This window comes from Rhipicephalus microplus, chromosome 1, assembly GCF_043290135.1.
Source record: "Rhipicephalus microplus isolate Deutch F79 chromosome 1, USDA_Rmic, whole genome shotgun sequence".
Taxonomy (NCBI): Eukaryota; Metazoa; Arthropoda; class Arachnida; order Ixodida; family Ixodidae; genus Rhipicephalus; species Rhipicephalus microplus.
Window position 1 is genome coordinate 172013506 of NC_134700.1, and position 26170 is coordinate 172039675.

Sequence of the window (26170 nt, forward strand, 5' to 3'; positions counted from 1 at the left end):
GAAATGATGAGAAATTTCTTGAATCTCGCGCGGAAGGTATTTAATCGAGCAGCCGAGATGAGAGATCAGGAGAAGACGGAAGTTAGTGCCAGAGCGCGTAGGGATTCCGCCGTGTAGTTGGCGAAGGTTTTGCCCGTAGTGACAAGGCAGGAGAAAAAGAGGATTTCCACCTGAGGGGTGAAGGCTTGAGCTACAGGCAAGAGCGTGTGTCTACCGCTATCGAGCGAAGACGCATGGCAACAGCTGCGTGTGTGAAGCCGACGTGTTTCCAGCGAAGAAGTTTGAAGCTTGGAGAGTGGCCAATTGAAGACGCGAGGTTTCCTGGAAGAGAAAATTCGGGGGCAGCGGAACGCTAGGTTTCCTGGAAGAGAAACTTCGGGGGCAGCGGAACGACAACAATGCTGGACTTTGAGTGAGTGATTCTCGGAAGAGTATCATCTAGACTTTTGTTCCAAGAACTTTGGAATGAATAGGTTTTCTATTTCTTTAGTCTTCAAGTGTCTTGGTTGTTCTATGCATGCGACTGCATTGTAGTGCGTATTGTTGTCTGTATCCGTTGTTTCGAGTGTGGCTGATTGTACTGTGTAGTACGTTGTTTGATTGGTGACATATTGTATGCAACTATTGTGGAGTGTGCATACTTGTGTATTGTTTTTGATCTGCCATTATTGGGAATATAATTTCGTTTTGTTTATCAACTCTCGGCTCTGACTTGTTCTTTGGGCCACAGCCGGCGCCCGCTGGCGCGCCAAAAAGGACCACTTTTAAATTGTCCACGCTTTCGCGGTGCGGTTCGGGGGGCCGATACCTCGGCCCTTGGAATTAGCCCGGTGATAGCCTCCCGAATTAATGGGACCTGTGACACCTGAACAATGTCGTACGGTGTTTGGCAGCTATAGTACCGTTTGACATGGATGCACCTACATTGACGCGGACTCGCAGATCTCCATCCCGATGACTAACGCCTAAAATCCCGATATAGCCCTTGTGGTAGATGAAGTAGTTAAGATGCACGTTGGCTCAACATATGCTCATTCCCCCGCAAGGAGGCCACCAAGAAGCACTTAATAAACAAAATATTCTAGACACTATAAACTGTCGTCATAGACGCGCTTCCGTGTCGTTCCTTAGCCCGACTGTGATTGATTTTGAAGGAAGCGTAAGCAGAGACCGCGGGGTTTCAGCCAGACGAGATAGGCTCGCGTCGTAGAGCAATTTTCTGTATGGATGAATGCTTTAAGCCAGGCCGATGCTAGAGGTAATCTCGCCACCTTGCGACAAAACTAAACTTTTCATATCGGAAACACGCCAAATGGGACGAACGCGTACCAACTATAGTGCCTAGAGTATATTCTAGACATAAAGTACCAATGAAGCGTTCCAAGCAGGCTATGGGTATAATGCGACACGTTAATGCTACCAGAGGGCGACACCACCCCGCCGACGGCAAGCATGGCGATAGGAAAGTGAGGGATATATAAAAAAGGAAGTCTTTGTAAAACGCCACGGGTGTGCAACTGCGGATCACTGGATAGTGTGTCCAGCGTCTGTTGTAGTGGACTGAGAGGTCACGGGTTCGACACCCGCTGATGAAATTTTGTTCTTTTGCCATTTGATCGCGTGCATTTTCGACATCAGTTCCGTGACGGAAATACATCACTGAGGTCTTGGTGGACCCAGCATCAAACACTTTCGTGTCAAACACTTTCGAGAGTAGCTAAGAACTACGCCAATATTGCGAAATTGCCTGAGGAATTACGCCAACGGTGTGGTCGGAATGTTTGTGAAAAGAGCGTTCTTACGTGAAAATGATAGGCGTTCAAATCCTTAGCCTCTAAAAGTTACAACATTTGTTATACAGCAATTTAACCCCTTACGTAATTTTGAACCCCGCGAAACGTCCGTCACATGGATTTTCGTTTATCTGCGAATTAAGTCTGCTATTCGCAGCTGGGAAAAGGAGACGGGAAGCTGTTACGTTTTCGCAGAGTAAAATCGAATAGAAATTGGGATTTTTTTCTTTTTGCGCTGATCTTTGTGCCCGCAATGAGGATTCCACCAAGCACTCTTGAGGCTATATATAAAGCGATGAGGCAGACGGCTCTGCCGTAGCTGTGCAGGTAGATTTCTTGCAGCTTCCGACAGGCAGAGTCAGGCAGCACGGTGAACAGGTTCTTGCATTTTGGTGACGTGCAGAATCTAGCTCCACAGCAGGACGCTGATGTGCTCGAACGGGTGTGTCTCGGGTACGGGGCGCGAGCCACAGAAAGCGACCTCATTATCGACCATGAGGACGCTCGTGCCACATTAGATGCCACCTGCAAAGAGCGAATGCGATAATTAAAGCACATCTTTTGTCATAGGCGCGCAAAGGGTTCTTCATTAGGGAGAAACCATCCGCTGTCCTCTTCCTAACTGTGTAATCGAAAAGAAAGTATTTAAAACTCACCATGTCCTTTATGCATGCACTCGGGTTGACTCGAAGGTGAAGACGATCTTCATTTTTTTTTATCAGTTAAAGGAATAAGATTCAGGAAACGAAAGTAATGTGCAACAACTTCGGAAGACAACAGCGCTTTGAGATAGGTAGCAGTGAACTTGAAGTCGCAAAGGAACATACATACTTAAGACAGGTAGTAACAGCGGAGCCGTACCACGAGACTGAAGTAGAAGACTAAGAATGGGGCGAAGCATATTCGGCAAGCATTCTGAAATCATGAATAATAGATTGCCAGTATCTTTAGAGAAACACGTATATAACAGCTGCATCTTGTCGGTACTTACCATCGTAGCAGAAACATGGAGGCTTACAAAGAAGGTTCAGCTAAAATTGAGGACGACGCAGCGAGCGATGGAAGGAAAATGATAGGGGTGACCTTAAAAGACAAGAAGAGAGCAGAGTGGGTCAGGGAAAAAACCGGAGTTAAGGATATCATAGTTCATGTATATAGGAAAGAAGATAAAGATGAGCGCGTGGGATCAGAGAATAAAGAGAATGATGTTAAGGCATTGGATGCGTCGTTCTGTATGTCCTAAATACAACAATAGTTGAAATCAAGAACAAGAAATGCACATGGGCCGGGCACGCAGTGCGTAGGTAGGATAACCGCTGGCCATTAAGGGTAACTGACTGGATTCCCAGAGAAGGCAAGCGGGTGAGGGGAGACAGAAAGTTAGGTAGGCAGATGAGATTAGGAAGTTTGCGAAAAGTGGCAGCAGCAAGCACAGGACCGAGGTGACTGCCAGAACATGGGAGAGGCCTTTGCCCTGCTGTGTACGTAGTCAGGCTGCTACTGCTGCTGCTGCTGCTGATGATAATGATTGAGATGCGTATTTACTGATTCTGGTCTGCCACCGTTCGAAAGCCTTATGAACACTGCCTCCGGGATCGGAGGTCCTTGGACCAAGCTACGATGTGATGACGTCATCCTGTGTGATCCCGTCACGTGACATCACTATGACGTCATGAAATATGGCAATCTGTGGCGTCGCTGGGATGTCATCACAGGATGATTATGTTTTACATCTCTCGTCCCCGACGCCGCAGGACGCTGAAGCCTTCTGTGTGATACCCCGACGTTCAAATTTTTCGTTTGATATGAGACATTTAACTCTTTCGTCTTAACAAGCTTCGCAATCCGTCTAGTGGCTAAGGTACTCGGCTGCTGACCCTCAGGTCGCGGGATCGAATCCCGGTTGTGGCGGCTGCATTTCTGATGGAAGCGGAAACGCTGTAGGCCCGTGTGCTCAGATTTGGGTGCACGTTAAAGGACCCCAGGCGGTCGAAATTTCCGGAGTCCTCCACTACGGCGTCTCTCATAACCATATGGTGGATTTAAGACGTTAAACCCTATATATCAATCAATAAAAGCTTCGCAATCGATCACACAACGAAAATGAAGCGATAACATCCTTCTCGCAAAAGGCTTCCTTGGGTCCCCGGCTTTCCGAGAGTAAAGGCGGAAAATGAGCAGCTCTTGACATGTAGCATCAGGACTCCTTGGCTGTCATTGTCGTCGAAATCCTGCGTGACCGGAGCTCTGCACTTCAAGGAATGACGGAGGAGATTGGTCCGTCTGTGTAAAGGTACTGGGTAGGCTTGGCGTCCAGATGAGCAAGGGGGAAAAGCGCCCTCTTGCTCCCCCGCCCTCTGTGCGCCCGTCTACACCTTTTATATGTTCATGGTCAAGCGAGAAAAATTTTCACGCTTCTTCACAAAGTGAATCATGACGAGTGGGTGAAGCTCGTAAAGTCCATATTTTGTATGTGGAAGTCGCTGACTAGTAAGGGGTCCGTACTTGTAAGTGTTTTTATAAAGTTCTGTCACAATTACGATTAATATTATAGTCTATTATTAAACCTGACATATGACATATGTTTTGACATATGACATATAAAAATGACATATGTTTCGACTATACCATGCGTTACCTGAGCGTTGCCCCATACAATGTATAGCCGTGACAACGGACATTGCACAAGTCTCGTCCTTGAGGTGCATCGCCCCTGAAAAGTTGCGTCAAGTGAGCTAATGATGAATGAATAGTTAGGAAGTCAGCAGCTGTGGATCGGAAAATGTAATGCTACTTGTCAGCTGCAATGGTGTTTATTTCGAAGGACTTCTTGTTGGGCAAATGACACCACACCTAGGAGCAAGATGCAGCTAGGGCTGCTCGGTTCTTTCTTTCTTTCTTTCTTTCTTTCTTTCTTTCTTTCTTTCTTTCTTTCTTTCTTTCTTTCTTTCTTTCTTTCTTTCTTTCTTTCTTTCTTTCTTTCTTTCTTGCTTTCTTTCTTGCTTGCTTTCTTTCTTGCTTGCTTTCTTGCTTGCTTGCTTTCTTTCTTGCTTGCTTTCTTTCTTGCTTTCTTGCTTTCTTGCTTGCTTGCTTTCTTTCTTGCTTTCTTGCTTTCTTGCTTTCTTGCTTGCTTTCTTTCTTGCTTTCTTGCTTGCTTGCTTGCTTGCTTGCTTTCTTGCTTTCTTTCTTGCTTTCTTTCTTGCTTTCTTTCTTGCTTTCTTGCTTTCTTTCTTGCTTTCTTTCTTGCTTTCTTTCTTTCTTTCTTTCTTTCTTGCTTTCTTGCTTTCTTGCTTTCTTTCTTTCTTTCTTTTTATTTCCCAGAATAAAACGAAACATTACATTTTGGATGGTGTCCTGATTTCTGTTTCTCTCTTTCTACACCTTTATTTTTATACTTTTAATCCCTTCTCACCCCCATGCCCTGTGAGCTACCGTTGAGGTGCCGCTCCCTGATGCAGACAGTTACGGGGCTCACTTTTCTCTTCTTTTCCCTCTTATAAACATGAACACTTCCTCTTGGGCTGAAAGCTGTATCAAACAGCTCGACTAAGGCCCAGAAGACCAGTTACATGGCAACAAGTAAGAGTTAAAAATTTTTGCACCAAATATGTACAAGTCATGATTACACATGGTAGAAAAAATATTTACAAAAACAAATAATAAGACAATACCTGTACAAACGTAAGAAGGAATTATTTTGAATGAACGTGTATCCAATAACAAACAATAACATAATACTTAAGTTTATTTACAGAAAAAATTTGTAATTCTAAAAGTACAAGAAAAAACAGCGATAGTACACCTGTTATTTTGGCAGTACGCTACATGAAACAATAATATCCACACAATATAATAAAACAAAAAAGCATGGTGGCTAACCATACATAAATGTATACAATGAAATGTAGTACAGCATGAAGAAATAATTGAAATGTATGAATACATTAGTAATTCGAAATATTTCACGTAATGTCTTTGGCGCCGTTTTATGTAAATGTTTATGCTTGTTAAGAATACATGGGAGGTTATATTTCAACGACTGAAGTTTATAGTCGGTGCGAAAGCGCGGTATAAGCCAGCCTCCAACCTTCCGAGTATCGATAGCGTGACTGTTAGGTTGAAGTGCAGCCGTGAACTCGATAAATTGTTTACATGAAGAAAAACATATGTAAAATGATCGCAGGATGCTGAACTCGTACATATATTAAATTTTAATTATACTGTACTTGCGAAAATATGTCGACGTCGGTGATAACCAGTGTTGGCAATGTGACCGACAGGTTTCTTCTGCAAAAGCAATATTCTGTAGATGTTGCGTTGAGTTGTAGTAAGCCAAACCAGACTGCAGTATGCATGTGGGATTGAAAGGGTGCTGAATATATGCTGAATTTTATTTCTGGAGAGAGGGTTTCACGACATCGTCACAGAGCTCCCACTGTAAAAGAAAGTTTCTTGCATAAATGACTTACATGAGAGTCCACACCTAAATGAGATGAAAATGTTACACCGATAATTTTATGTTCTTCTACAATATCTATTTTTTTGGTCTGCACAAATAATATCTTGTTTAATGTTCAGAATCTTATTCTTAGCTCTAAATATTATTACCTTCGTTTTCTTCGGGTTTATTTTAAGTTTATTTTATAGTGACCATGATGTAATATTACAAAAGAAACGATTACAACTTTGTACCAACGTATCTGTATCTGCACGAGAAAACAAGACCGTGGCATCATCAGCATATATTATAAATTTTACCGACTTGTTGATATTCACAATATCATTGAAAACTAGGGGTCCTAATACACTTCCTTGCGGGACACCTCTACTGGCAGCCAATGAAGATGAGTGATGGTTACCTAAGCACATAGATTGTGATCGCTCTGCTAAATATAACTTCAATAAAGCCAGGGGAGTACCTCATACGCCATAGATTACTAACTTATGAAGTAGCCTGCTATGGTCAATGCCTTGGTGAAATCAATGAACAAACCTAATGCATATAGCCTGTTTTCCATGTTCTCTAAAATAATTTCTTTTAGCCTTAACACAGCTAACTCTGTAGAACTTCCTTTACGAAACCCAAACTGAGCGTCGCTTATAACGTCATCTTTAGTTAAAAGGTAGGATAATCGGGAGTGCAGCATTCTTTCGATACCTTTAGCAAACACCATAATAATCAATATTGGGCGATAGTTTCCCAGCAAGTTGCCACCTTTAAACACAGCAGAGACTCGAGAGCGCTTCATATTACGGGGAAATTCGCTGGACTCTACCGCTAACTTAAATAGATACACAAGTACCGGGACTAAATGCTCTTAAACTAATTTTGTGGGACCGATCTGAAAATTGACAATATCTAATGCACTAATATTTTTAAGACTCATAAGTGTTCTGAAAACTTGTGGTTCGTCTGCCGGGTGGAGAAAAAGGCTTTCAGTATTTCTAATAATTGAGCTATCGATTTGCAGGATGTTGTTAATTAATGGTATACCAGAAGGGAAATACTTATTGAAAGAATCAGCAAGCATTGCACCACTTAATACACGATTGTTTAACGTGATTCCATGTGGCGTCAAGTCTTCCTTGTAGCGCCCTAAAACACTGTTTATTGCTTCCAAAGCTGCATCGGGGTGCCTTGTTCAGGTACCAGAAAACAACCGTTCATAATACGCAATCTCCGCCTTTCGGAGAGCGCCGTTTAGTTTATTTCTGAAAGCTTCACACTGCTGTAGTAATTCTTCCTCTCGCGATTTCAAGAATGCATGGAAAAGCTTATTTTTTTTTCGGGTTTTCAAACGCCTAATAGCAAGTCAAGTCAAGTCAAGACCCCTGACGATGTGGCGCATACCCACGCTGGGGGATTGCCTAATAGCAAGTGTGACCCAAGGTTTTCTCATTTTCTTTAACGGTTTAAATGTTCTAAAGGAAAATGAGTGAGGTAGATGTTTGCAAAAGTTTCTATAACTTTTAAGTACGCTCCATGAACATCTCTAACCTATTGACCATGGGGCATACCCACTGTGGGAGATTGGCCAAGAATTGAGTGGTTTTATGAAATAATGTGCAGGCTTTGCAGTGAAGCTGCTTGGTTGCTGCTGCTGCCGCTTCTTTTTATTCTTGAAATGTTTTGTGACGAAGCAGGTGCTTGGGGAAAGTATGTACCTGGTGACGGTTGAAACAGGCAGTACTTCCAGTTCAATTCGAAGCACAGACAAGATTTATCTTACGTTGTGATCGGTATAGATTCGCATCTTGACAACATCATCCGCGTCAGGTAGAACGGGGCAAAACACTTGGGCGTTTCCTGCAGGCCCGTACGTGTGCTGTGGTAATGATGACGATGATTACCTCTATATAGGGCTCACACCCATTCGGAGGGATTGCCCAAGAAACGAAGAATATATAAGAAAATGTGATCGCATAAAAGTTCTATATGACTAATGAGTTATAGTCGTCATTGATAGTTCGCACTTGAAGCACTGTTTATGCGTGCACCTGTGACGTATGCCATGTGTGTCTAAGCAGAATTCGACTACAGTCTATTTTTGTGTTATTAGGAGAGGATCAAGATGTAAGTTCGTGCTTCGAGAATGAGGTTTCGTCTGCTTGGTATTTCAGAAAGATGTTTAAGTTGGCGTTGCTGTTAAGAGCCTAAAGATGCTGCTTGTGTCTTTCTTGGACGTTTTGGCTATTGTAATTTAAGACTGTGCCCACCTGCATTGAGCGTAACAGTGGTGTTATTGTCACAGGCTACAGAGCCTTTGATGGTGAAGTACGACGTTTTGTGCATTATTCTTTTGATTTTGTTTCCTACCACTCATGGCGCATACTGGCTCTTAACGTCAAGTTTAGAGTCAAATGAAGTTAGGAGATTTTACTCGCAACTATATAGCATTCAAAAATGATTGATACACTGTGGATAAAAAAAGTAAATAAAAGTTACACTAGCCCTTTTTATGATTACCGTAATGGTTTCAGTGGCGGCTCTGCTAGCGTGATACTCAAGTAACTGGGATAAGCCAAGAAGTGCACTCGGTCTGTCGCCCATAAAGTTATTCTATCCCCCCTACCCTCACCCTCAGAGAAATCGCCATTAATGCTCTCGGAGCGATGTACGAAATGAAGTAGACGACGACGAAAAAGATGGTGAAGAGATCGCGTATTAGTTCGTGGTGGTGATTATTCCTTTTTCCAGCAGACCAATTACTCCACAAATAGGGGTGAAAGTTCGGGCTCCGGGAATACAGTTTAGTCTGCTTAGCTACAGGAAGATGTATAAGTTGGCGTTGCTGTTCAGAGCTCAGATATGCTTCTTGTCTCTCCCATAGTGGGTTGCGCCAGGTTAAAAAGGTCAACCAACCAACCAATTACGGTGATCTCAAACAACTTAGTTGTTGAAGACGAAATAAAAAGTGCATTATGCATTTTTGCTGTCAGCGCCGAGAATGTAGCCGCCGCACATATGGAAAAGAAAGGGAAGGTGGTACCAGACCGTACATTTTTATCATCAAATTTCTCAATGTCCATTCGATTCATACGCGTACATTAAAAAACAATTTATTCGTTTCATGGCTAATCGTCCGGGGTGGATGTGAGCGAGCAATGTAGGTCATCATCATCATTGTCATCACAATCATCATCATCATCTTCACTACACCATCACGCGCAGTCATAGCAGCGCATCAGCGCATCGCGAGCGAGCTCGAGCATCATCGAAGACTCGTTCGATTTCTCTCTGGACGGGCTGCCAGGCGTTCTTACGCTCCTGAACACTGCGCCAAACAGTCCAGAAGCGCCGAGAGTAAACTATTCAGCTCACATCGACGAAACGCTTCCAGGAAGAACATACGATGGGCAGTAATCGAAGCAGTCGCAGTGCGTCATTATTGTTGAGTCATGGTACCGGATGGAGTTGCAGCCCGTGCTCAGGCGCAATTGAGGGCATTTGCTGGGACGAGGAGGAAGTTACTGCCGATGACTCGATTGGATCACCGCCGGTCGTTGATGACCCGGTCACCGATAGGCGCTTTAGCGACGTGAATCTGGACAACAAGAGCGACCACGATATGATCGAGCGCTTGATCAAGGGCGAGAAATTGTTCCAGCCGGAGTCGCTGACCGCGCTCTCGCCTTTCGACGTAGAGGCCGTCAGCAGAGACGCGGACCGTATCATGAAAAGAGTGGGGCGTAAGCGGCCTTTCCTTGAAGCTAGTGGCTCTGCATTCAGGCGGCGCCTGCGCAGACTTAGCAAAAGCTACGCCAGCTTCTTGGGTACCTCGATGTCGCCATCCGCGCTGTCTACTGCGCAGCAAAGTCGTCGGGACTCCGTCGGCTCCAAAAGCCGCGGCAGTGGACGAAGCACCTCTTCATTTCCGACGCCAAAGTTGAGCAAAAGCGCCACCAAGAAGCGCTCAGGCAAAAAGAGCAGCGACAAGGGCGGAGACAAAGGGGTAGGCAACGTCTCAAGGTCTGGTAAGACGAAGACGAAGTACGCGAAGGAAGAGAAAGGACGACAGCGAGACAAGAACCGCCCCACAGTCGAAGACAAGTCCCTCGAAACAGTGGAGCCCCCGACCCCGCAGCCCGTGCATATCTACACGCCGCCGGTGTGCAGTCTATGCGAGCAGAATATCAACGAAGGCAACTTTGGCTTCGCTCCCTGCGCTGCATACGGTGACTATAAGGTCAACTATTTCACTGTTGAAAATGCTATTAAGACGCCTGCGACGCCAGGTGATGGCCAAGGTGTCGTCGGAGCGACAAGTTCTAAGTTGACGGGTAAGTGGAATATATGTGGGCCCGTTACAAGGATCGCAAAATGATAGGAAGATAGGTGTGTGAATAAGATAATAAACACGGGTAACGCATATCCTAGTTGACATTAACCAACAAAAAATTACGCCATCTCCGGCTAAAGGGAACCATGTGTAGATTCAAAGCCGCGGGTGCTAAAGCTTACTCAGGCGGTGACACTGGCGCTCATCGCGGCGCTGCGTCGGCGATACGAAGCGAGAGGTATAGCGCAGGTGAGAGGGTGAGGGGACGCGCATGCGCAATGACGGTGTAAACGCCACGAGAAGGAATGCCTAAAGGAGAGGGGAAGTGACCGTAGGTTAGCAGAAGCTCCCTGCGTCGGCGTTGCGAGGTGTGAGAAGGGGGAGCGTAAGAGAGGACAGAGAGGGGACGCGCAAGCGCAACGGCGGTGTTAACGCCGCTGGGAGGGATGCCTAGAGGAGAGAGAGAGGGGGGAGTGAGCGCAAGCGGATGATAGGAGATAAGTACCGAGAGTAACGCGCAGCTGTTGGAGAGAAGGAAGGAGGATAGTTGTGCATGCGTAGTGTTATTGTGGACGCCGCCGACGCCGCGGTACATAGGCCCAAGCAAGAGATGCTTCGCATCTATAAGTGGACCCGGGATGCTCATATAAAATGATCGGAAAACTGGTGGTCAGTCAGGGCAAATGAATAGATACCAAGAGATGGGAAGTGTTGCTGAAAGCGGATGAGGGTTAGGAAAGGCAATGAAATTAACCGAAGTTGCAGGCCACGGTGTAAGATATATACTTTGCACTGTGTTTCAGGTGTAAAATGACCTGAATTTGAGGTGACTGGGAGAGACTTTCTCCTGCTGTGGATGACGTTGGTGATGTCAATGAAAAAAAGCTCACGAAATTTTCCAGCTAGTTCTCAAGAGCTCTAAAAAATGGTTAAGAAGTTAGAGCTGGGCAACTCCATAGACTGAAGGGAGTCCCAAGAGTGCGTATAATGCGTCGTAGAACGCTTCTGCTCTGTCAGATTGCCTGTAGTTTGTGTCGGATGTTTTGTATCTGTGTGACAGAAACAACGTTTGAATTTCGATTGTGAACATTGAACAACGCAGTGAAAAGGCGGTGTGTATTAAGGAAAGAATAGGGGCAACAGAACGAGTGTCAAAGTTTAATGCCCAATATCGGACATGCAAGGGCCCGTAGCTTTGTCAATGTGAATTTAGATGTATATTATTCTTACTCGGAGTTGCCATAATCTCTACTTTATTTGTTTTTTGTTTCTTTAACACGTAGCAGTGTAGAGAAGGACATGGCGACTTTGGCAACTGTTAACATATCTATAACTTTGCTTCCTCAATGAAAGTAGAATACAAAAAAGGAGAGGACTTAAAGGACTCAAAGGCCATAAACGGAAAGAACGTGATTACGAGAAGCTACCGCAAGAAGACCGCCAAAGAGGGTGACAAGCGCCGTACTTCCATCATTGTCGAAGAAACGGTCGCGTCGCAGGCTTTCGACTTCTTAGATGGCGGTGGCGGTGGCCCTTTGACTTCAACGGCAGCTGACAGCAGTGCACTGGCAAAGGCGCCTTCTACAAGGCCGGCAATGCAGCCGTCTGCAGCGGCTGCACGGAGGGCATCTGTCGCACCAGCACAAGCTGCTACACCCGCACCAGCGTCGTCTGTCTCACCGGTGCATTTCACCGTGAACGCCACGACAGCAGGCCCGCCACGGCCGACGGTGCGTCACTACCGGTACGCGGAAACGAAGAAACCCGCACCTCCGGGTGAACAAGGGCCGCAGTTCACTCGGCCGCTACCTCCGCACCCAATGTGTCCCGTGCATTCGCCGCTACTCGCCGTAGGCTCACCACCGTTCCCACCGTGCGTATTGATTTTGACTCAGTAAGATGTAAACACAAAGCTGTAATAGCTAGAGCTCACTTGCTTAAATATACTGACTCCGTCATTCACAAACCTGTTTGTTATTCCTGTAACAATAGTGAGATAAAATAAAACTGCGGGAAAAGGAGTCATATCTTAGTTATGACCACCCGTAAAGCACAACAACAGTTTGATGAGATTGATATGAAAGTCGCCTACACACGATGTTTTAGAGTTGCGCGTACTTGTTATTGTAGCCATTATTGTCAAAATGGCACCGAAAATAAAACTTCACTTGTTCTTATCAACGACCAGGACTTAACGGAAATTTCATGCTATGAAAAGAGCTGCGCTCTCGAACAAGAACAGAAGTGTGTACGATGGTCGCTGGGCTATATTTACGAATATCAATTCATTTGAAAAATAATATTTAAAGCAGAAGACATTCATCTTAAGGTGCAGACGCACCAGAACGCGCGGGCACACGTTTTCGTACCTGTATGTTTTAAAGGGCAACTCCTGCAAGATTTTAACCATGCCGAAGAATTGGTGCTTGTATGTTCCTGAGACACCCCTATCGTGGGCCCGGTAAAAGAAATGCTCCGCCAATCGGACAATAATTTTAAGTAAGAAAAAAAAACGAATCACCTAATCGAAATCCAGTGGAGCTATACTTTCTTCGAATGACTTAAACGCCTGTAAAAACTGGAAGTTGTGTGGGGCATGCCGGTTGCGTCAGAGTCCCGCCAGCGCAGAGTATGAAAGCTGTGGAAGTGGGGAAGAGTATACGCGCGCAGTGGAAAGGTGACCACGTAGCAACGACGGTACCTTGCATGTCTGACTAACCATGCCATGCAGGCGCTAGCTGGTGAACAATGATCTATGATTGGGCACAATAAGAGGCCAACTAGAATTGCCATTCCTCATCGACGAACTAGAAACATCATACTATAGTAACGGACCATGACCTCCGAGATGGCGGGTGCGCGGCGTGTTTTTTTTTCTGCCGTCTCAATCTCACGGAGAGAGAGTGTTCCAGAGGTGGGCGTGGCCCGCTTTTGTCTCCGCACCGCGGCGCTCCCACAGAGGATTGAAAAAGCTGCCGCATGCATGGCGTTGCTTGCATGTGACGGGGGAAAAATGGTTTTGTGCTTTTTATATCATTTCGCGCTCATTGGGAAATGTCGGTTCAAAGTGTATGAGAGGCAAAGTCAGTGCTTTGACGTATTTATTCTCAAACGGCTTTTTTTTTTCGATAGATTTGCGCCGCACTAGAAAAGTACGATGCCTTAGCAAGAAATCCGCGTGTGCTTAAAAGTTACTATACTTCGAAGTTGGTGGTCTGCATAATATGGAGGGTATTGGAGAAGAAAGAGAAATGACAACCCGATCCACATGCGAAGTCAGAAAAGTGCCGCGTTCTACACTCACGGGTTGCAGTCGATCGATGAAATGGGTTCCATTTTATTTCGTGAAACTGGCGCTGCTTTTCATTGTAACGTTGTTTCAAGAATTACTGTGGACGCACTGATGTAATCACAGCGGCGAAGTGGTCAACGTTGGGCAATGTAAGAACGAACATCAAAATCTTTTTGTTGTTCAAAAAGAGCGGGGCACGCATTAAGGGTTTCGCGTACCTGGTATGAAAAACTGCGCATTACAAAGCAGGGACAATTCGCACTTTTTTTTACCACTACGAATACTTAGTTTTCTTCAGAAATATGCTAATCTGCTGCAATTTGCACTTTTTCTTTCTTTAGTAGCTTACCACGAAGAATACCACGCCGTTCTGCTGCATGTGCGACCCTTAGACTTCGATGCAGTCGATGATGCTGTAACTGAACACGATGCTGATATTACCATTTTGCTACCAAAACATAATAAAGATAGAGATTATAAATAAGGGGACGATGTCAACTCGGGCATTTTGACTGTGAAAGACGTGGGGAGTAAATGTAGGTCGGCTAATCGAAGCCTTCTACAATATTCCTGCAAAATTACTTATCAACTTCCTTCAGTGACATGACCAGGACACTCAGTTTAAACTCTAACTGCGCGCGCAATCGCACTCTAAAGCCGATTTTTCAAAAACAAAGAAAAAGTAGCGAGGGTCACGAAACGCACGTGACGTATTTGCTTTCCCCGTGCCATCCCTCCCCGCTAACTAATCTGGACTCCTGGCCATCAGGGCCTAACAGGCAATGAGGCGGTGCCCGCTGTCGCCCGCGCACTCATTCCCCGGGCCACTGCCTCCCCCGACGATGACCCCCTGTGATCCAGAAGGGAACGCTCATCTCCTAACTTATAGAGACATATTTACCTATTACCGGGACTCCCACCGCCGCTTTCCTGCGCCCTGCAAAGGACTCAGAAAGGTGGTCGAGATAATTCTTCTCCGTCTACTTATTAATAAGCTACGGTGCCCGGCACTGCTTGAACATTTTGACTCTTCCGGCCTCTGCCAGTACTGTGCAGAGGTGGCTGATACCTACCACACGGTAGGGGCATGTCGGCTCAGTCTTTCTCTAACTAGCATATAAGTAGTGGTACGTTGAACACATGGGTGTCACTTCCCGGTGCTGCGTAAGCATATACGCAGGCTGCCGTAGCGGACGGCTGCATGTTGTTGTTGTTGTTGTCTTTATTTCAGACAAATGTATGTCTCGGATACAAGGGCAAAAGGCAGACGTCCTCTGCCTGACGGGACCCAAGTACCCGAAAGCACCACTCAGAGCATGCAATATAAAAAGAAATACAATATAACACACTAATAATGCATGCGTAACATTGTTTTTGTACAGAGTAAATGGAGTACATACTTGTACAGTAATAAAAAAGATTCATAACACTACAAATAATGAAACCAGAGAAACATATGACCGCTAAATACAGAACTTATCAATCTTGGGGACAGGATAGAAGGTAAGCTTTAATATATTTCTTGAAAGATTTCAGAGGCAAAGATTTCTGCGTAGTTTCTATAATCTCAGTATGTGGCGAGGTATGTGGCTAAGTTTCTCGTTCACCAAGGACGGTACTAGCTTGTAAATAGTTTAAGTAAGCACGAAAAAAGTTGATTATGTAGTCCAGATGATGCCCGCGTCCGTGCAGCTTGTCCTTACTGTTACGACGCTTTCTGACGGCGTATAAGCACGTGCAAACCCGAGACCGTTCACACACAAATTAAAAAAAAATATTTTTCTCGCCTAAAACAAACATCAGTTTCATTAAAATTTCTGAATGAGTAGCAAACGAAGGTTGCTACTAAATCCGCTATTGAGCATATCTTTAGTAGGACCACGTCAATGTTGAATTCACGGCCGAAGATATGCAAAAGTGAACATTTTTGCAAATCTGTCGCCACCTGTAAACTTTATTTCGCACTTTATACGCCTGAAATCATTTTTTATTTAGAGTAAAACATTCTGGAAAAGTGCTAATGTCAGCTATCACACTTTTCCTAAAGTTGTCTTTCTATGAAAAAGTCCACAATATGGACCAGATTCTCCAGATTCGAGGTTACATAAAAAAATCCAAGAAAGCGTAAAAACTTTTAAAACATATTTTAAGTAAAACGTCTACCATCGTTCTAAAGGTAAGCATTTGTCGTAAGCTAATTTAGAAAGAACGAATTTTTCGACAACGTGTTTTACGAGCTATGGTTCTGAGCTCTCCGAAGAAAATTAAATAAGGCTTGAGGTACTGAAAAAATTTTTCGCAAAAAATTTTTTGGGGGGAGACACTTCCTGTTTTATGTAGATAATTCTGCATTTTTTTAGAGTAAATCGCAGGTGGTCGAGTGCCAAGGTTGGGACAGTTGGCGTGGAATAACCCATAACATAAATTTCTGAACTAAGTAGTGCAAAGAAGACGTGGCATAGTAAATTGGAAGCTGTGCTCATGTGTTCCCGCAGGACTTACGGTTCACCGCCGGCTGTACCGAATCCTTTCTACCCCTGGCTCAGTGCTCGGTGGCCGAACACGCCACAGCTACGTATGTTGCAGCCCGAGCCCACACCGAAAGATGTTCCATGGCCGTCACCGCCGCCGGATCCTTGGAACACCGGCATGCAGGTGGGGCGTGTTTACTCGGCATAATATAGTATAAGTTCTATACGCGTGTTTAAGCATATAACTCCTTTGAGCTTTTAATAATAAGATCTCGCCTATCACGTGCCAACATCAAGATATAATTTACGAAGCGCGACCTAGTGGAGGGTTCTGGGCATTTCGACCACGTTTTTTTTTTAATGGTCACCGACATCGCGTAATACACGGCCCTTTCGCACTTTCGCCTCCATCGAAATTTGAACGGCGCAGCCGGGATCTAAGCCTCGACTTTAGGGTCAGAACCGTAACCCTCTTATCACCACGGCTGCGGAAATTTTGTGGTTCCAGAAGGTAATTTTTCCGAATTGAAATTTATTAATATACACGCGATCTTCTCGTGGCATGAAGATTTTTCTTGACGAGTTCGCGCGATGCAGCCTAAAGAAATGAAAGGAGCTGCTCGTATGCGGGTGCAATGATCCGGCGGATATCGTTGGAGGTGTGTGACCCCTTGTATTTTCGAAACATAACGGAAATAATGACTATATGTCATTGTTTGAAGCCACTTCAATTATTGGCCGTGCCCAAGGGCGAATTCGTGAGGGCACGCTTTACAAAGTGTAGAAAATGTTGTGTCGTCACATTCTCGTAGAAATTCTGTTCTAGCGCAATTAATGGGGCTATACGATGCTGGAGGGAAGATCACAAGAGTGACGATGAAGGCCTGTAGTTCACCAATTCTTGCCAGTAAGTGACGGTCCCGATAACTGCTTATCATCTAATGTGGTCCTAAAATATCTAGTCGTTCCAGTGCATCGACGAGGTTGGGCCTTCCTATCTTTGGCGGTGCACTATGCTTATTTGCATTCACACATACGCAACATGTCTGTTGACGTTCGACAACTCAACTCCGCTTTTTGGTCTTTCGCAATCGGTATCCCTCCGCAGCAGTTTCACGTTTTTGTACAAATACAATTTTCCTTTTTCCTGTCAGCTACTCGTGTACATGACTCAACAACAGTAATCCACTGGGTAGCTTTGTTGTGTTATACTTTTGAGGAGAATGATGCGCTTTATATGGATGAACACGGGAACTGCTGCTTGGTTTCCGTTTGCCCGCGAACAAATACAGTGACAGGTTGTAGAAGACACCCTTCCTTCTCTCCTGATTCATCTCAATCTTTCGGCCATGAAACAAACAAAGCAAGCGTCACCTAACGTCCGGATGCGATGCTGTGTTCACCTCCAGTCGATGTACGCTGGGCCAGCAGCGCCGGGGCAAGCCGCTTCATCGTTGTACTCGGCGCAGATGCAACCAATGCAAGGTGGCCCATTTGCACCCTTTGGCTTGCTGCAAAGTGCCTCCACTGCAAGCCTTGGACCACCTACTGATGCATTCGGCTACGGTAAGCACGTGCCGTTTCCAGCTGCGACAGCAAATTGATTATGCTAGCGAAAATATCGCGGTGAGGGTCCTTTTTATGAGCTTCAAAGAAAAATTCAAAGCTCGTCCCATACTGTAAAGATGGAAGTCAGTTTGGTGCCAGTGGTTGTAACTGCGCGTTCTGCGGCAGCGCCGGTTTCACATTGTTTTCGTGCCAATTCGTGCTTCGGTGCGTGTTGGCACTCCTTCAATTACCGTTGATATTTCGCCGAGCAAATGACACGCTTTTAGTCTCATTAGTGAGTTCAAATGATTGCCCACAGTTCCACTGTGGTTCGTACGCCGCTATAGTCAAAGGGGCAAAACGATTGACGGGAAGTGCCTACCACCGCTGAGTCCACCCGTTCATCTGTGCGCCTGTTCTTTATACTATAGTCAGTGACTTCGACGTAGGCATTATGGACTTTAGGACCTACACTCGCCCACTCGTCATCATTCACTTTGTGGAGATGCGTTTTTTTTGTGAGGCATTTCATGCAGTAATTGGAACCTCACCGTGAATCAAATCTTCTTCGATTACCCACACACCAGATGGGGAAAATTCCACCTTTCAAATGACCACAGTGGCCGAAATTCGGTACAATCTAACACCCCTCCCCTTTTTTTTTTCGCCTTCTACGCTTTTGAAAGCCACAAAGTTTACCCTATAGCGGGACTAAAGTTTGTTACTGCGGCCAGCTAGCTGAGTAAATTTGAGAGTGCTGAGGTAATGGGTGACAGCACTCCTGCGTAGTTGCGTTTTGTCGCAAAAGCAAATATTTTCTCATCTAGTGCATACGGCGGAGCAACCGTAAACGAGACGGTAATGCTTACGTACACCTGTTATGTGCCACCGCACAGCGACAAGTTTGATCAAATGACGCAGCTCAAATTGCGGTAACGATATGTGAACTATTGAGCCATTGCACCTCTCCTCTACGAAGCTCCTGGGTTCAAACAAGGTACCTGTGATCTTCGTCAGGTGTCAGGACGTAGATGAACGCGAGATAGAGGTTTTTGATTAGATGTTTGTTTCTGTGACATGGCAATGTTCGATGTCCGCTATTTTGCAGGTCCGGGGAGTGCACCGTCTCGAGGTAGCTCTCAACACGGCTTTCAGCAGCTTCCGCGGGATGACAATCTGCAAGTGAGTGAGACGTTCACGCCTATAGGTAATCATCTGAAACTTGAAGAACCTGTAAAGCGGCAACAGCATGTTCACCCGTAAGTTAGTGGTTTTCAGCGACAACTAGAAGTAGAGGGTATATGTATAATACCTTTACAGTTATGAAAAGTGGGCCGCAAAAAATATTTCAGTGCAATGCAGGACAAGTCGCCGGCGATGGGCGGGATCTACAGCTGGCAACCACCGGCGACTGCCATTTCGCCGCGGTACGTGTGACGTCATGTGCAGCAACGAGCGGAGCCGTCATCTTCTACCTCACGAGTTTCAGCTGCTGCAGTCATTCGATTTCAATGTTAAGCAGAATAAAACTAGGGTACCTTGATTTCAGGCGCAGCTGACCACGTAGCAATATCGTACGCTGGAATGGATACGCTTGCACATCTGACTGCTTGTTACGTAGTGGCTAGCGAGCGTGCCAGTGTTTCCCGACTCTCAGGCTACGCCTGTGTTTATTAAAGTCATTGTCTTTGTCGTCGTCATCATTAGTTTTGATTTAGGCAGTGCTTGACCGAATGTGCTAAAACTTTGCCAGCTTATTTGTGAATGCACAGTGATGAGTCTATGTAACACGGGTTATTATAAAAATTTAGCTGTCGTGAACCCTTTAAGGTAAAGAATGTGATAGCGCTATCGGGCCAAGTTTCTGTCTCCTTCTCATTCGCTTGTCATGATTCGCTTCTAAGGAGCCACGTTAACCGTGCTGTGAGGGAAGGACGTCTACGCGTCTTGGTGTTGTAAACTCTACGAGTGCATACCCTAAATACAGTGGTGAGATCTGTCTGTAAGACAACACGTGCAACTACGCAGCTACACTTTTCGATGCTGTGGCTGATAATAATGACGACTATACAATATAGCTCAACGCTCTTGGTGGTATGGCATGTTCAAGCACGTGCTTGTTACACAGTTCACGTTGTTTTAGGCTTAGTTATATTACATGCTTCGATACGCCATATCACATACGTCTGATAAAGCTGCTCTGCAAGTAATAATTCTAACGTTAGGTACTACGTGTGCTTGCGAGCGTCTTTTTGGTAAAGTGACCGATTGCATTTTGTTTGTTTACAGGCTCTTCAGAGTACGAATGCAGACGCGCACCGCAGGTCACTGACGTCAATGAAGACCTACCCCTGGCTCCAGTTTCCAAGCATACCAGAAGATCTGGTCAGCTCACCAAAGTGGGGAAGAACCGTGAGCGACCTGCCCAGTGCTGCCTTGGCACCCATTGCAAGAGACACCGCGGGAGCACTGGCCAAAAAGAGCCGAACGTTTTCCTGGTCGGCTAAGACGCAGATAGTGCGAAAGAGGCACCTTTCAGTAAGCTTGGGTGAGCAATCGCTGCACCGTAGACGATCTTCAACGGCCAGACATGTGGCAACCAGTGAACATTCCCTACACCACAGAAGACCTTCAGCGTCCAGGGAAATGACACACAGTGGACATTCTCCGCACCGTACACGACCTTCAACGGAGAGACATCTGGTAACCAGTGAACATTATCCGCACCATAGACCATCGTCACCGCGCAGATATATGGCAACCAGTGGACACTCTCCACGCCACAGAAGACCTTCAACGTCCAGAGAACTGGCACCCAGTGAACTTTCTCCGGACCGTACACGACCTTCAGAGGATAGACACCTGGCAACCAGAGATCATTCTCCACACCGTAGACGAAAGGCAGCGTGCAGGGAACTGGCACCCCATGAACATTCTCCGTACCATGCACGATCTTCAACGAGCCGCGAGTTTTCACACAGTGATCGTTCTCCGGAACGCAGAAGACCTCCAGCGTGCAAACAACTTACCCAGCTCCGCCGGGAGTCATCAGAACAAGAACAAGAAATGACTCCCACCAGTCGCCGCGTGTCAGTTAGTGAAAAGACACGTGCATCTCTTGCCAATCGCGAAAAGAATCTAAAGATGCGCCCAGAGTCGACGACAGAGGAGCTCGGAGCCAATTCGCATCGTCAATGCAATGCATCGGTACAGACAAATGCACCCGGACCCAGCAACAACGAGAAGTTGGGATGCATGTCAGCAGGAAAGCGAAATTCTTTGGAACAGGATAATGAATCGACACATGCGAAAACCCCTCGCACCGATTCGGCTCCTGCACAGTACGGAACCAAACGTCGTCTTTCCGAATCTCGTTCAACGGGCTCGATCTGTCGACCTTTCAGCGCCTCTTTCTGCCCCCGCAGACATCAACACCATCATCACCACCATCATCACCATCGCCATCACGACTCCCCTGTCGGGAGCTGTTCATTTGCTCCCGTGGCTCCAACTTGTGGGGCAGTGGGACCACAGTATAGCCGACACTGTGAAAATTTGTTAGCAGCACACAACTTCGTTTCGAATGTGATCGCCTGTTCGCCGGATCTTCAAGGCTGTCCGCTGCACCGTACAACTGTCATGTGTTATCCTGAGTATATTCAGGCACCCGTAACGACAGGTGTATCACACGTCTGCACAGTTGCGCCTCCTATGTTGCAGCCACAAATCTCAGCACAGTTTGTGATGCCCACTGCGCCAGTTGTAGGTGGATTTCAGCCGCAGGTAGCCACGGAGAACAAGGCGCAGTCGGATGGAGATTTATATTTATTGATTCCTTCACCTACGGGTCATGAAAAACTCTACCAAGCTCGGCCTTTGTCACCTGTATTTCGTGTAGCAAGGAGCGCTGATGAGCTTGAACGTGCTAGCAGGCGCCCGACATCTAGCGTCTCGGCCATTAGCACCATACCCCGCGAAGTTGACACCTGGGAATCTGAAGCTCGGCCAATAAAGCGGCGTGCACCCTTAAAGCCAACTGCTAAAGAAGGGCAGCGGGCCGGTCCAAAATCTTCTAGTCAATTGTCTCTGCAAATGCAGCGTTGGAAAGTTGACGAAAACAAAGAGGGACGAAGCAAGTTTCAGCAACGTATCACTGACACGCAGCCGTCCGGTCTAAGAGCAGTCAGTTCATCTTTGAAAGCAAGCCAGAAAGCAGCCTCGAGGCCACTCTCGTTAGCCCCGACAGGACTTGGCACGAGCAAGGGAGCTTTCGAAAATGCAGATAACGAACACGTGACCACAGCAGTTCAGAACGACGAACAATCGGTTAAGGTGTCTAAAAGGCTCAGCATCACCCCGGTGCAAGATTTAGCCGAGAAATCTCAAGTTGGAGGGCCTCAAGACGTAGTCCCTGCGTCTCAGAAAGACCAGTGTTCAACGATGGCGATTTCCGAGAAAAACGAAGCTACTAAAGAGCTGACACAGGCTGCAGAGCCAAAAGGAAGCCGTGAATACGAAGAAACATATGTAATGCCTGGTGCTTCGTCGTTGCATCTTGAGCAGTCAGTGAATCGTGGTGAAATCAGCGCCAGCATTGCAGGCAAAGAAACTTACGAGAATGAGCAAACGGCAAAAGTAGAAGCGCCCTGTCAGGATGCTCCACCCAACAGAGACGACGATGATGCGGACAAGGCAAACCCTCCGGCTCAAAATGTTCCAGAAGCTAAGGACGATGGGTTTGACCGGCAGGGCTTTGAAGAAAATGCTAAAGAGGGCGCAGATAAGAGTGATAAAGAAAGCATCGAACGAAATGACGAAGAGAATAGCGAGCAGGACAATGCAGATAAACCTGCTCCACCTGAAGAGGCTCCTTCAGAAGGCGACAACAAGCGCAACGACGGCAGCGGTGAGCCTCTGGAACTTCAGCAGGCTGCCGGGACGACACCTGCTGCTGACATTGAGCCTACTGCCGAGATTCGTAAACAGGAACTTGAAGGTTTCACGTGCACCCTGTACCCCGAAAGCCGGTTTGCAATAATCATTGGCCTGGTGTGTTTAATTTGGATTTCGGTTGTCTACTTCCTTGCTAGTCCTAAAGATCAGTTTGATCAGACTACGGAGTTTTCCGATTCGACGAGAACCCCGTTAACGTTTCCAGCGCAAGTCGAAACAACCATGACTGCCCTGACAGGAACGGTGACGAAGACGACGACGCACAGCGAAGTGCCTTTCAATATTTACATATGCTCTACAGACCGCTGCATTGACGAAGGAGAGAGGCTGAGGCAATATATTACCGAACAAATCTCGCCCTGTGATAATTTTTACCAATACGTTTGCAGTGGTTGGGAGCTGGACACTCCTCTTCGGGATTTCGGACAAGGCATCGCAATTTCTACCGACGTATTTCTGGAAGAGAAAATGGCGAAGGCCTTAAGAGACTATATACTAGATGAGCGCAACGTCGACGTTGGCGCAACCCGAATGTTGTACAAGGCTTGCTTGAGGCCCGCGGGAAACTCTTTCGCCTTGTTACAGAGGGAAGTATTTGCGACACTGCCCGTGCGTACGTGGCCTTACAACGGCACGCATATGCAGTCTAACGATATTTGGGAGTTGGCTGGAACATTGCTTCGCAGGTACGGGATTGTCTCAATCCTAGACGTTACCATAGGCGTGCTTCGTGGCCACGACGATAAAACGATCGAGCTTTGTTACCCACGACATCTGCTTAAGGGTGATTATGCGAACGCCGAAGTATTGGAAACCTTCAGGTCAGCCGTCTTTGAAGCCGCCGAAGAATTTGGATGGTCAAGCGCAGCCGAAAGCCTAATCTCACAGGTGATTTCGGTGGCCCAGAATCTTGCACTCCTAATGGATGACGTCTCATCCTGGGATGTTCAAGTTTGGAAGTTTGATGAGTTCATTCATTCCAACAGAGACATTGGCGCATTTCTGAGATCAGTTTTTGAACGAGATGCGTTCGTCGACACGGCAGTCGTGCTGAGAAATTTGCGTCCGATCGAAAGACTCCAAGATTTTGCGTCAACCTCAAATGTCGACGCGTTTCTCAACTACTTGTGCTTCCGCGTCGTGGTTTATTTCTCGCCGCTGCTGGATCGCGATCGGTCGAGGCATCTTCGGCGTCTCGCTGGAAGCGAGATCGCTGGTCGCGTGCTTTCCGAACACAAGGAGTGGCTGCTCTGCCTCCGAATGGTGGAAAGCGCGCAGCCGGCTTGCCTGTCCAGAGCTTTGACCATGCAACAGGTCGCTGCAGGAACTTACGTGCCAAGCCGAATCTGGATTGGAAGGCTGGAAGACCAATTCTACCGTAACTTGAGGCGCCTTGCGTGGATGACAGAGATAAGCGTCAATGTTTTCAACGACGTCATCAGGAAATTCCGCGTAGCACGTTTTTTCGGGGCTTCCGTTTTCGACGACGACTACTGCCCCCAACCGCCGCCTTCCGAAATACGAGGTAGTAGCTCCATCGGTCTCTTCGTTCGCTTCGCCGCCAAGTATCAGCTCTGGCGTCTTCGGCAAATCGAAAGGCCTACAAGGCCCCGGGATTACGGCCACACGTTCGACATGCGTAGCAGGTGAGGCGAGCGAGTATTTTATTACGATATTTATTGGAAACTACTGCAGGGTTTCGCCGTCATTGTCATGTGTCATACAAAGTGAAAATCGATAACACCGGTCCGCGCGAAGCATTTTGTACGTGGGAGTCAAATCGCGGGAGGGCTGCCGACGAACTCGGCTCAAGCGCCGAAGTGATTAGCCGGCGATGTCCGTTACGCGAAAGGTGCAGGCGATAGCGTCGCCCAACGTGCGACGGCTGCCGTCGACGGTTCTTCGAGCAGCTAGGTGATACCCCGCCTCTTTTTAGTCGGGTGAAAGAAAAGGGGTGCAGGTGGGTGAGGGGCTGCGGCGCTCAAGCAGAAACTGCGAAGTTTTGATTGATATGTGGGGTTGAACGTCCCAAAACCACCATATGATTATGAGAGACGCAAACTGCGAAGTTTAATCAAGAGGGCCCCATCGCGCGTGCTATATCGATGAACATCCGCAGACGGCTCTTACTCCCCTATTTGTTGTTCTCACATCACTTACGTCGCGTTTGGAAGACACGTAGCCATAAAACCGTTTGGCAGCATGTAGCAGTTACACTTTACGTGAAATTGGACCCTGAAGTGGTTTAGAGGCTAGCCTTGTTTAGTAAAACATTCCAGTTTGTTGCTATCGCATGCATTATCTCACCTTCGCGGCGAAATGGAGTTTATACGCTTAAGGGCGAGTTTCATGTTTCACCTTTGAAGCCCTGACTGCATTCCACGGATTACGCAGGTACAACGTTGCCCAGCAGGCGGTGTACCTGCCGGTTGGACTCGTGGGTGACTCGCTTCCGGCCAACAGTACCATGCCCGTTTACCACGCGTCGCGTACGGCAGTGCGCCTCTACCTCGGACTGCTGCCGCTGGTCTACGAAAGGTGGGACAGCAACGAAAACACCGAGGCGCTGGAGGTGCTTGGTGGAAGTTCGGCCAGTCGCCTCGCCCATCTTCTGGACTGCTTGGAAGCCGATTGGTCAGCGATGCCCATGGAGCTGCGGCTCTCCACGGACGACGGGCAGATACGACCTGCCGAGGCACGCTACGCCATCCTGGCACAGAGTGCTGCTCTGGCGCTCGCGTATGCCGCCTTCAAGGTGACTGCTCATGCGTTACAGCATGTACAGACGGGTCCACTGTTAAAGGAATCACCTGCGTGAGCAGCATGTTTAGATTTCGCTATCTTACGGAATCATAGCGTCTGAGATATGCATAAGGCTACTGGTGGTCAAAAGTTCCGACTCCTCTTGACAGACTATTGACTTGCATGAAGATTGTTCCTTAATCCATTTGCTCTTAGAGGTCCAGGAATATTGATGGTGTGCATTAGAGTGTTCCCTTTAACAGTGGACCATACTGTACAATTAAGGGTGGTCAAACGATCCTAGGTCACTACATCATGTAATCCTATATGGTGGCACGACCTGGGATCTTCTGCCACAGTATAAGCAAAACGTCGCTATACGTGGCGACAACTTTTCTTGGCACTGAAGGGAAAGCTACAGAGGCAAATCGCGCGCATCCTACCGTCAGTGAATGTAGTTCCATAGTATAGCGCCCGTATTTTCAACGGGAACTATAAGTGTCCCTCCTTTATTTTTTACGTGGAGCTATTTGACACAGGAAGTGGCTAACACCAGTAAGATATTCGTATTTATTTTAATTTATCTGTTGT

The 26170-nt window shown here is 46.7% G+C and overlaps 1 protein-coding gene across 1 annotated transcript; it reads left to right on the top strand.

Annotated features, from left to right (window-relative positions):
• The first annotated feature begins 20176 nt into the window (after positions 1-20176).
• Positions 20177-25713, top strand: LOC142803102 (uncharacterized). Its single transcript, XM_075888210.1, has 2 exons — positions 20177-24483; positions 25232-25713. Exons 1-2 carry the CDS (start codon positions 20222-20224, stop codon positions 25653-25655), a joined length of 4686 nt encoding a protein of 1561 aa, XP_075744325.1. The 5' UTR covers positions 20177-20221; the 3' UTR covers positions 25656-25713.
• The last annotated feature ends 457 nt before the right edge of the window (positions 25714-26170 follow it).

Coding starts and splice junctions, on each gene's coding strand:
- LOC142803102 (XM_075888210.1), top strand. CDS start 20,222: ATGAAGACCTACCCCTGGCTCCAGTTTCCAAGCATACCAGAAGATCTG. Junction 24,484..25,231: donor ACGTTCGACATGCGTAGCAG/GTGAGGCGAGCG, acceptor CGGATTACGCAG/GTACAACGTTGCCCAGCAGG.